We start from the raw sequence: 11,539 nt of genomic DNA, 5'->3' as shown, positions 1-11,539 counted from the left end.
AAAAACAACTATATTTGAATGTGTGACAGTGGAGGAACCCAGCCTTGGGAACGAGTTTACTCAAGAGTCATACACCACCAATCCCAATACCAGTGTCGCCTGCCTGCAGAGGCTAGACTCAGCTCCTTGGAGCCCCGGCATGGCTTTGTTTCTTCTGCCTACAGCCAGCCCCCTCTGACATGCATAAACATCCCCACCCAAGCCCACCCCTCTTGCCTCCAGGTGCCATGGCTTATTAGCGCTTAAACAAGCACACGGGTGTGAGTCTTGTTCTCACACCCATGGTCTGCTTGTTCTGGCTGGACAGAGAGCCCCTCTGCGTGCTTGCCTTCCACAGCCCCTGCTCTTGGTGTTGGCTTTAAGCTTGTTCCTCCAGTCCAGAGGACACATCCAGGATCGTCCGTGCCCTGCACACTCTTCACCAGCCCTATCTCCCACCTTTGCATGGTCTTTGCCTGTTTTGTTTTATTCTTCTATCTCCTCTTTTTTTTTACCCTTTATTCTTCACCAGGCTTTTCATCAGACCCAACAACCTGCAAGGCAGAGATTGTGGGTCCCAGTAGTGAACATTCATTGGTTGCTTCCCCAATATTACCGCCTCCGCTCCTTTGCCCATTAATGGTCCTGAATTACTGCTTGAATGTGTTGCTCCCTCTACCCTGGGAAGCAATAGAGCATAGCAATTAAGAGAACAGATTAATTAAGAGACCAGGAGTCAGACTACCTTCTATTCCGCCACTTACCAGCTATAGGAACCTGAGCAAGCTGCTTCACTTCCCTGTGCCTCATCAGTAAAATGGAGATAAAAATAGTATCTACCCCAGAGAGTTCAGGTGAGGGTAGCTAATCCTAATCAACATAAGTGCTCTGAGTTAGCTACTGTTCTTCCCCCTTGGTGGGGGTGGATGGGATGACCCCAGCTTAGGTGTGGATAATCATTGTCTTAAACCAATTAACAGAGCCCATCTGTAGTATTCCTTCAGGCCAATGAGGCACAAAGAGATTTGCTGGGGCTTCAGGAAAGAAAAGTTTCATATTTTTTCAAGACCATTTCTCTTTCCCTGATTTGCACGAACCAACAGTAAAAAGACATTGTGAGACAAGGGAAACTTGAACTTCAAGAATTAACTTATATTCAAGAATTATTAATGTTCTCAGGAGTGACAACAGCACTGTGGTTGTGTAAAAAAACAGAAGTTCTTATCTGGATACACCCAATAAAGTATGTATGGGTGAATGTACAATGTCTGGAATGTGCTTGAGAATATCCCAACTCAGCCTACAGAGAAAAAATGTCACGGGGGAAACAGACAAGACTGACAAAACGTTACCCATGTGGATGCTGAATGATGGGCAGGTCCCTGAGGATTCAGGATACTACTTGTTAGGCTTTTATCTGTTTGAAAATCCATGTGATAAAAAGGTTTTTTTAGAAAAGTTTCCTTGCTATGGAGGGAAAGGGCATTTTTGATCCTAGAGGCACTTTGGATCCGGTAGGACTAGAACCACTAGCGTGACTTTCTATGTCAGTCGAAAGATCACGCAGGTAGGTCAGCGCCTGCCTGCTCTTGGTGAACTTGAGCACTTGAGGCAAGAAGCAAGCGGCAGAGACAAAGCATAGGAGAGCAAGGGAGGCCAGGAGAGAGAAGAACTGCAATTTTAGGTGGAGGGTTTATCAGGGCTGGTCTTTCTGCATCTAGGTATCAAATTAAATGAAGTCCTATATTACCTCTGGCCTTAATCTGTACTGGAGATCAGCATCTGTGTGATTTAAGTTCCTCCTGTTACATCTTTGACAATAAAATGGGAGAGCTGGAAGAACCTACAGAAAATACCCAATGGAACCATCTTATTTTGCACCCACGCGCAATATTCTAAGAAGGTTATGGGTGGAGGGGTAGGGTGAGATACTACAGGAAGGCTGCCTTCCCTGCTTTGTTCCAGTTCTCCCTGGCTACCCTGACAAAATAAAGAAGACAATAAGAATGAACACACAGTCTTTATTTCCTCTAAAATTTCAGGTAAAGAGAACTTTGTGGAAAGAAAGCATCTATGCAGTTGAAAATGAGAAGGCCCCAAATTACCCAATATTATGTCAATTATATCTCAATAAAGCTATAAAAATTTTTTTCAATTTCTTAAAGAGAACCAGAAAGAGAAAATGGGAAGGGCCAGCTTCATGCAGTGGCTCCAGGATGCTCAGAGAAAGAAACCAAAGTCGACTAAGGATAAGCCAAGATTTTCCCGAGTTGGTCTAGCCTCCAGAGTGGTGGTGATTAGTATCTCAAAGAGGAAGGAGATCAGCCCAGAGTTTGGGTCTACAGTCCCTGGAAATAAAATATAAATCACTGATGTTTCTGTCACATCAGCTGAGCATGCTGGCTGGCGTTTCTGGTATTGGTGAGGAAACTGACCTAATTGCCCAGGCTCTTCTGCCATCCCTGTGCCCAGCCTGGCATCTGCCCAGTCCTCCTGCCCAGAGAGGGCAGCTGACTCTGCAAGTCCTTGAGAAGAATGCTCCATAGGTGTGAACATCTTGTGCAATGTACCAGCCTCACAAGAGAGTTGGGTGTGCAAAGGTTTCCAGAAGAGTCGGGAGAATCAGAGCAGGGCAGGATTCTCAACAGCAGCCAGCCAGGAGGATGGTCCTTCCGAGGGGTCCTTCTCCTTGGTCCCCTTTCAGCAAGGCAGGCACTAGGCCTGATAAAGCTATGGCTCTTCCACCAGCTCTACTCCCACTGGATTCCTAGAAGCTCACAGCTAACATTCCACAAGCGCTCGGCCGTTTTGTTATCTCGAGATTTGGGAGACACCCAGGCCTTCTTGCAGTCACTGGAGGGAAAAGAAAGAGCGTGAGCATCCAGGAGTGGAAAACGACAGTCTGGAAAAGTTGATGGCCTCTTTCTCAGAATATATTTCTAAATGTGTAAGATATATCGGATGAAAAGGAACTAATGTATTGAAATGTGGTTTTAAAATATTTTAGATTGGTGCGTGATGGAGTGATACAGAGGCTTCTCCGTTAATGTATTCTACAACAGGAGCTTGTGCTGGGTCTAACAAGAGTACCGGCCTTTGCAGTATTGATGAGCAGAAGTGACCCAGCGAGACATCTGTACCAATTGCCATGTGACATGAAAATGTTTCGTTTTATTGGTGACAAAGTCACAGGTATCACTGCTGCTTCTGCAGTTTATGGCCTACATTTGTCATCAAAGGCAATGTCAAATTTCAGGTGGAGATTAGTGAAATTGAAGATGCAACCATCTTCCCAAACAACTTCACAGACCGCTTCAATTCTATCTGCAGATCCACCTGTGCCCCATGAGCCCCATCCTCAGCACCCTGTTTTCTTCTGTTTGGGAGGGAGCAGAGATGGAGGAGGGGGCTAGTTGCATGAGGAGGTGGGGGCAGAACAGTGCTCACAGTGTTTTTCGTGCGTGTGTGTGTGTGTTTCTTTAAATAGTTTTTTTTTTTTAATTATACATTTTTTTAAAATATTTTATTTATTTATTTATTTGAAATTTTTATTATTTGACAGACAGAGATCACAAATAGGCAGAGAGAGAGGGAAGCAGGCTCCCCGCTGAGCAGAGAGCCCAATGCGGGGCTCGATCCCAGGACCCTGGGATCATGACCCAAGCCGAAGGCAGAGGCTTTAACCCATTGAGCCACCCAGGTGCCCCTCTAGTAAAATTTTTAAAGTACATTTTAAAGAAGAAAAATAACTGGGTGGAATGAATTTGATTAATATATTTCATTTAACTCAATATAGATAATTTCAGTATAATTTCAATAATTTTTCAATATAAAAATTATTAATGAAATATTTCAAGTTTCTTTCCTTATACTATGTCTTCAAAATCTGGTGCACATTTCATACTTCCTGCATACCCCATTTTGAACAAGCCCTATTTCAGGAGGTTGGTAGCCACACATGACTAGCGGCAGCCACCCTGAACAGCACAGCCTGCCAGCCAGACTGCCTGGGTTTGAATCCCAGGTGTACCACTTACAAGCTATATGACCTTAAACAAGACTTAATTATTCTGTGCCTCAATTTCCTTGTCTGCAGAATGTGGATAATATTATTATTTACCTCCTAGAGTTGTGATGATTATATAAATTATTTCATGCAAAATATTTAGAAAAGTACCAAACACTTTCAAGAGCTCAAGCAACATTGGCTATTATTATTTATCCATTCTTCTATTTTTTTAAAAGATTTTATATATTTGAGAGACAGAATGAGAGAAGGAAAGAGAACATGAGTGCAGTGAGGGGCAGAGGGAGAAGCAGGCTTTCTGCTGAACAGGGAGCCCGTCACGGACTCATGACCTGAGCCCAAGGCAGGCGCTTCACCAACTGAGCCCCCAGCCATTCTTCTATTTTTGGGCACCGATGCATTGGTCATCACCAATGCTTCACTTAATAAATGGTACACCAGGGGCGCCTGAGTGGTGCAGCTGGTTAAGCAGCTTAGGTCTTGATCTTAGGGTCTTGGGATGGAGCCCCAGGAGGTCAGTATCCCCGCCTAGTGGGGAGTCTGCTATACCCTCTCCCACTGCCCCTCCCCCCACTTGTGTGCACGCCCACTCTCTCTCAAATAAATGGTGCGCCAATGAACAGCCTTCAACAAATGGGACAGAATAGCAGATGGGGATGGATCACGTCATGGAATGGGAAGGAGATTTAATCTTGGGCTTCCTCTTATTCCCAATCTCTGATTATCCACTGAGTTTGTGGCAAGATTCAACAGTGAGATGTCTATTTCTGCATCCCAACAGATGGTACAATCTTGGCACCACTGGGAGAGAGTTCACTGTGGAGAGAGGTGACCTTGCCCCCGTGCTTTGTGCTAAGTGGTATAAACAAATTCATGAAAGAAATAAGCTAAAAGCTTCAAGGAGGAGAGAAAGGATCCAGAAGGCCTGTTACTGTTCTTTCCAAGACATAACCAATAGGGACAGTCCTTTCTAACAGCTCTCAGAAAGGTACAAAGCTTACCTGAAAATGTGGCACACAAGATATAAATCGGAAACATAAAAGCAACTCTTGCCTAGTTCCTAATGTAAGTTCCCTTGGAAAAGTAACAGCACTTGATTTGCAGGCCCAACCCAAACCTGGATTCCATGATCAGGCACAACCTTGGCCACCAGGGTAGGATGCAGAGCTCAGGGAGCCCTGTGCCCACCTCACCCCTCCACCCCCGGGAGCCAGGTGATGGAGCCAACCAGGACCGCCTCCACGCACCTGAAGTACTTGCCACTCAGCGGCTCGAGGCCCTCAGCCAGGGCACAGTGCAGGCTGGTCTGCGCCCCCTCCCAAGGTGACTTGATGAAGGGGGAGAAGAGCCTCCAGAGTAGGCACAGGAGGAAGGAGTGTCGGACCAGCTCAGAGCTGACGACGCCTGGGTGCACAGCATAAGTGGTGACCCCCGAGCCTAGGGCAAAGGAAGCACTGTTAGTTCAGGGGCTCATCCGAGCCCAAAGAATTAGCTCATCTCCTGCAGCAAAATGTACAAATGAGAAGAAACTCAGAGAACAAAACCCCAGGTTCAGAAGGTGCCTCTCCTAGCCAGGTAGAATCTGGTAGGAATTAATTGATCTCTCCCAGAAAGATCTATAGCCTTCTCAGCCTTCTGTGCTTCATAAGGAGTGCTTGATGGAAGGAACTTCTATTTCAATGTCAACTTTACTCTGTGGCTTAAGTATTAATAATAGAAACAGCCACATGTGGTAGTAGTAGTAGATGGGGGAGGAGGAGTATCAATTATTAACAGTGGTATCCTTGAAATTTCTGTGGCAGGAGCTTAGGGGAAGCAACTAGTTGGAAGGCAGGAGGCTAGAACTTTGCATTGCAACTGCTGGGCAAGTGCGTTTTATGGAATATAGGTTGAGGGGTGTTGATGGAGATAACGGAGGTTAACATGACCTCAAGGCACCCCCTGTGCCTCTACTATCTTTAGTACTTATTATGAGCAAGGGCTATGCTACCTGCTTCATAGGCATTATCTCAGTTATGATCATCATTATTATTTCTTCTAATAATTACCCTATTCTTCCACCTCCTGCATTCTCATGGTGAATACCATTGTTCCCAGACTCTGACTTATTCCTGGTGGCAAATGGTCTCCAGATTTGCAGGTGTCAAAGCCAAGCAGCTCAGTGAAAACTTCCGGGGAGCACAGAATCGTAGGATTAAGAGAAGACTCCCGCATTTTACAGCTGAGAGGATGAAATCAGGGAAAGTTAAAGGGACACATCCATATACACATGTAGCTCTGTGTGGCATGGCAAGAGCTCAGACCCAGGGGCCTGACATCCAGCCAGAACTCTCCGACTCCAGGCAGTGGCAGCTCTGTAGCTTAGCTCACCAAATAGAACTTGGCAGGTGGCACACACAGAAGGAAGCCCCCTGAATTTAAAGCAGAGTTCCCACATGCCACTCCGGACTCCTTCCTTTGTGTGGCATCTAATCTCAGGCTAGCCACTTCTTCAAACCTCAGTTTCAATCCATGCAATAGTAATAATAGTAACTTCTCTGCCTGTTACAAGAGTTTGTTGTGAAAAGTCAAATGAGATAATAGAGAGGAGATAAGATGGGACATGAATGTAAGGACATTTTGCGGATTCCCAAACCCTCTTCCATTTTAAGCTTCCCAAGGACAAGAATTGTTTTTAGTCTGTTTACAATCTCATTCTCATTAGGGTATAAAGCTACCACAGAACAGTGCCTGTTTGACATCGTGACTTCAGAAGTTTCTGTGAACCTCTGATCTGAACCTCAAGAACAAAAACCTTGCTTTTGCTACCTTAGTCCGGGCCCTTTCTGCAGACTTACCTTTGAGTCTCCTGGCCAGCTCCCGAGTAAAAAGCACATTGGCCAGCTTGCTGTGGCAATAAGCCAGACCTCGGCTGTAGTACTTCTCACTCTGGAGGTCATGAAAGTGAATCTTGCCGGCATGGTGAACCACAGATGACAGGTTCACCACCCGTGCAGGGGTGGACTCCTTCAGCCGCTCCAGGAGCAAGTGGGTGAGAAGAAAGTGGCCTGCAAGGACAGCCAGCAAGGGAGATTGGAGTGAGAAGAGCCGACTTTGTCCCCGGGCTCAGAGGGTCGGAGCTGTTGGTAGGATTTCAGCAGCAGCTCACTGTCTTCTGGGTATCAACAAATTTTGATGCTGTGATAACTCAGGGCAAATGATCAGTCAGTCTGACCTGGTGGATTCCTCAAGGCGAGGCCCAGAGCTAGACAACAGGTAAGGCAATACAGACTTAACCTGTATTTATTTGTCCCTCTGCCCTTTCCCAATCCAGCCACCTGCCACCTGCTGGCTTCCGACCACCCTTTGGTCATGATTCCCCAGCTGAGTTTCCAGGTACATTCATGTACAGAAGGAAGGATGGAATAGTCAGGGAAAATAATTTGCCTAGAACCAGAGAACATGTTCCATGATCTCACTAGAGCCATCACCTTGAATTCTGAAGCCAGCCTCATTCATACCTCAGGTCCTTAAGGTCTGCCTCTTCCATGGTCTGACCCTTGATTTTGTGGCCCTCTGTTATAGATGTGTTCCTCTCCAGCCAAACACCCTCCTGCACCTGCCATGCTTGACCCTGCTTGGCAAGCCTTGCAAGGCCCCATCTAAGAATGACATTCTTCTTCCTGGCATCTCCCAAGTTTTGGGGTTTCTTAGTGGTATGGGTAGGAGGATCTCACTTTTCTGTACTGGTCAGTGGAAAAATAGTGAAAAACCAGTATGTCCAAAGACCCCAGGATTCCAGTTGGAATTCCAACTGGAATCCTGGGGTCTTTGAGGACCACTAGAGATTCTCAGCACTCATATAGGGTCACCTCCATACAGAAAACAAGATGGGATTTTCTTGCTTTTCAGTCACTCAAAAATACCTATCTGGGCACCTGGGTGGCTCATTTAGTTAAGCAGCCAACTCATGACTTTGGCTCAGGTCACGATCTTTGGGTCCTGAGATCAAGCTGTGTCAGCCTCTGTGCTCAGTGGGGAGTCTACTGGAGGTTCTCTCTCTCTCTCTCTGATCCTCCCTCCCCTCTTGTACTCTACCTCTCTCTCTAAAATGAACAAATGAATCTTTAAAACAAAACAAAACTTACCAAGGTGGTTGACTCCCAAGTGGGTTTCAAAGCCATCGGCTGTCTTCGAATATGGACACATCATCACCCCTGCATTGTTGATCAGAATATGGAGCTGCTTTTCCTCTATAGAGCAAAACCAAGCAGACCCTGTCGTTAGCAAGGAGTCCACTAGCTGCCTGTTGCAATCCTGAGTATTTTCTCCTTGCCCTTGGATCTATCTCGGTGATATTTAATAAACAGTCATTGGGTTTCTAAATTTAGCTACTGATATCTTCCGGGACACCACTCATTCATTCATTCAGCAAATGTATACTGAGTATTGACTCTGGGCGAGGCCCACTTAGCTATGCACTGGACATAGAGCCATAAAGCAAGACAGATCCTGTCCTTCATGAATTTCATAGGCCTTGGTGGAAGCTAGTCATCTTCCAAGACACAGAAGAATTCTGGCAACAACACAACTTCATCTAGTGCCTGTGGCCACAGAAGGTTGAGTCTCAGGATGAGAGAAGAGAGTGACATCAGGGCCACACCTTGATGCCAAGGTGCAAGCCCAGACAGAGAGCCCAACTTTCCCATTGCAGAGGAAAAGGATGATAAGGATCCTGCCCAGCTTGTCCACTGCCAATTCCTTGCCCTGCTGGTTCAAGTGGCAGAACCTGTCCGGTGGGATCCATGGTGGCTCTGATGTAAGGGTCCCCAGTGGCACAGGGTGGAGCAGCCACTCCCACACCCAGCTTCTTGCTTTTCTGTCTACTCACGGGGGCCTTACCTGCCAGAAAGCCCTCAGCAAAGGCTCGGATGGATTTGGTATCAGATAGGTCCAGTTTCCGCACCAGCACCTGGGAGTTCTTTGCATCAGCTCGGATTTCACTGGCTGCAGACTCCCCCTTCAGTACATCTCGGCAGGCAATGTACACCCGGGCTCCTGGGGCCAAAGCAAAGAGAGGGCAATGCGTTCAAACCTTAAGATGAAAAAGCAGACGTGAGCTTGCCACTGGGAGACAGAGCACTCTCCCAGCCCAGCCATCCCTAAACTGTGAGTGGCTCGATTCTGCCTTGGAATTCTCACTAGTAGAACTGCTCAGTCTCTTTGTTGTCAGCTTAACCCGAAGCTGGGAACCCTGGTCTTTACCCACTGGCATTTAATGTTGCTTGGTACCTCCTCTTAGAATAACTGATTTGACCAATATTATACATGGACATCATTATTTCCCTTTATACCCTAGGGAAGGAATAGGGAGGAAAGTTTAAGATATGGAGTAAGTTGGTATCAGAGCTGGACCTGAATTCTAGGTTCCTTGAATTCCTGAACAGAACTCTAAGCCCAGAAGGAAAGACAAGAACATGTGGACAGACACCTCCCCTCCCCCCAGTGAGAAGGCAGGAGGCACTGTCCTATGAACACGGAAGGGGGAGGACTTGCCTCTGCGAGCCAGCTCTTTGGCCGTCTCCTTGCCGATGCCCGTGTTGGCGCCGGTGATGACCACTACCTTCCCGGGAAGCTGCACGTTTGATCTACAAACCCCACCAGCAAAGAACTTCCTATAGGCAAGGGAAACAAAAGCATTCATGCACATCCTTCCCGATTCCAGACTGAGATCAAGATAAAAATCCATTCAGCCTCCAAGAGAAATTTCTTTAAGTTGTCATCAGGCGACCCAAAGAAGCTAACCTTCAGGGGACACTGTTTTCCCACTGGGCATCCTGCTCATCACCTCAGGTTGGAAGGTCATGTGCCCAGAAACTACAAATGGTCATTTGGACGAACTGAATAAGAGCTCTTTGAGCCAGGGCCAGCAGAGAGCGTCCTTGTTAGTCAACACAGATGCCTAGCTCTCATCTAGAGGTTCCCAGAGGTCAGCTTCCTCCTCTAACCTGCATTCAAAGCATATGGGTGTTTTGTGGCATCAGTGGTCCTGAAGGTTAGGTCTTCAACCAGTATCAACGGTGAGTAATTGATTAACAGCATTCAAATATGACTCTTGGGCTGCTTCTCCAGTTTGAGAGAGCCAACACCTTTGGAAGTTTTCTGTCGTCCTGCTAGAGATTCCATTCTAGCCATTGGCACACAGAGAGAAACTTCCTTTTTTCAGATGTCTGCACAGGGAGCATCCTCTCATATAAAGTTGACTTGACAAATTCCAAAAAAGAGGATGGGAACAGGGCAGAACAAACATTTCCTGAGCATCATCTGACTACCAGGCATCAGGCTAGGCACTTTCTGTAGAGAAATTATTTTAATCCTCTTGACCACTCCATCATTAGTCCCATTTTATAGTAGAGAAGACTGAGGGTCAAAGAAGTTCAAGTCGCTTGCTAATGGTGGCAAAATTGGAACTTAAGGCCAGATTTCTATGCGAGGACCTAGAGCAACACTCTGTTCCTGTTATGTCCATTTAACCTTCTTCATTGTCAGCAATTTTCAAAATTTTCACTCAGAACACTATGACACCTCCAGATATCCCACAGCAGAAGACCCATCCCAAATCATTAGTTGGGGGTAGTCTCAAAGGTAAAAGAGTTTGTTTCCTTTGCAAAATGCCTGGTACTTAACAATGAGTCCCTCAGCAAAGACCTCCCATAGTAGCCCAGCAGGGCCACCTTGATCGTGGGCAGGGAATAAAGGACCTAGGGACCTTCAGAGAAACCTAAACACTCCCACCTCTGTTGTGTGTTCAGTGACCTCATAAGGTCAAGCGTTCACTAGCATCAGCATTCAGACAAGCCCCTCTCTCCCAGCCCTGAGGTGCTTCCTTCCCATTTTCCACCAGGGGATTCCTAACGACCTCCTTCCTGCTTTATCTGCCCTGACCTTCCCTCCCTCAGCCTCCGTCCCTTTCTCTTCTTTCAGCAGCTGAGAACTCATCTACTTACAAGCTCCGTGTCTCCAATCCAGGGCTTTGCAAAATACTCCATGAGTTACTGAAATAAGACAAACCTGATGGATGGAGCTGTGAAGTACAGGAAAGAAAGGAAGGTGGTGAGCACTCCCAACATAGCCAGCATCTTTTCAACTTCTTCAGCCGCTGCCGCTTTAGCAAAAGCAACTTGGGCTCCAAGTCTGGTTCAAGCTCCTGGTCTAACTCCAACTCCTGGCTGCTTGGCACTGCCTCTCCCTTCTCTAGCTCCTCTCGCTCCTGGGTGTTCAGCAGCAGCCTGACTCTATCTAAGCTTAGCCCAGAATCCTATTTAAATCCGAGAGCTGTCAGAGCACAGCCTGCTGGGAGATGTAGTCCTCAGGGAAGCCGACAGTGGAAAGACAGAACCTCACACTTCCTGGCAGAGAATGAGGGGAAAATAGAGCGACTACCCACCTAACTCTCCACCCTCAATTGTTTCTCTTATCTAGGGAATGTGTTATCCTAACACCCCCGACCCCTACTCCTGCAAGACAGAATATTTTTAACTTTAGCAACCAACC

General features: G+C 46.6%; 1 protein-coding gene across 2 annotated transcripts; it reads right to left on the bottom strand.

Moving 5' to 3' along the window:
• Positions 1 to 1,983: 1,983 nt before the first annotated feature.
• RDH12 (retinol dehydrogenase 12) lies at positions 1,984 to 11,287 on the bottom strand. 2 transcript variants are annotated; one of them, XM_004738997.3, is made up of 7 exons: positions 11,057 to 11,252; positions 9,542 to 9,660; positions 8,888 to 9,043; positions 8,134 to 8,238; positions 6,844 to 7,053; positions 5,254 to 5,443; positions 1,984 to 2,832 (listed from the first exon to the last, which is right to left on the bottom strand). In XM_004738997.3, the coding sequence occupies exons 1-7, from the start codon at positions 11,122 to 11,124 to the stop codon at positions 2,730 to 2,732; spliced, it is 951 nt and encodes a 316-aa protein (XP_004739054.1). In that variant the 5' UTR covers positions 11,125 to 11,252; the 3' UTR covers positions 1,984 to 2,729. The 2 variants fall into 2 exon arrangements, with proteins under 2 accessions (XP_004739054.1, XP_012911181.1); XM_013055727.2 differs by lacking the exon at positions 9,542 to 9,660 and having other exon boundaries at positions 11,057 to 11,287.
• Positions 11,288 to 11,539: the final 252 nt, after the last annotated feature.

Source organism: Mustela putorius, unplaced genomic scaffold (genome assembly GCF_011764305.1).
Source record: "Mustela putorius furo isolate JIRA1106 unplaced genomic scaffold, ASM1176430v1.1 tig00000129_pilon_pilon_pilon, whole genome shotgun sequence".
NCBI lineage: Eukaryota > Metazoa > Chordata > Mammalia > Carnivora > Mustelidae > Mustela > Mustela putorius.
This window is presented reverse-complemented; position numbering and strand designations above follow the sequence as displayed.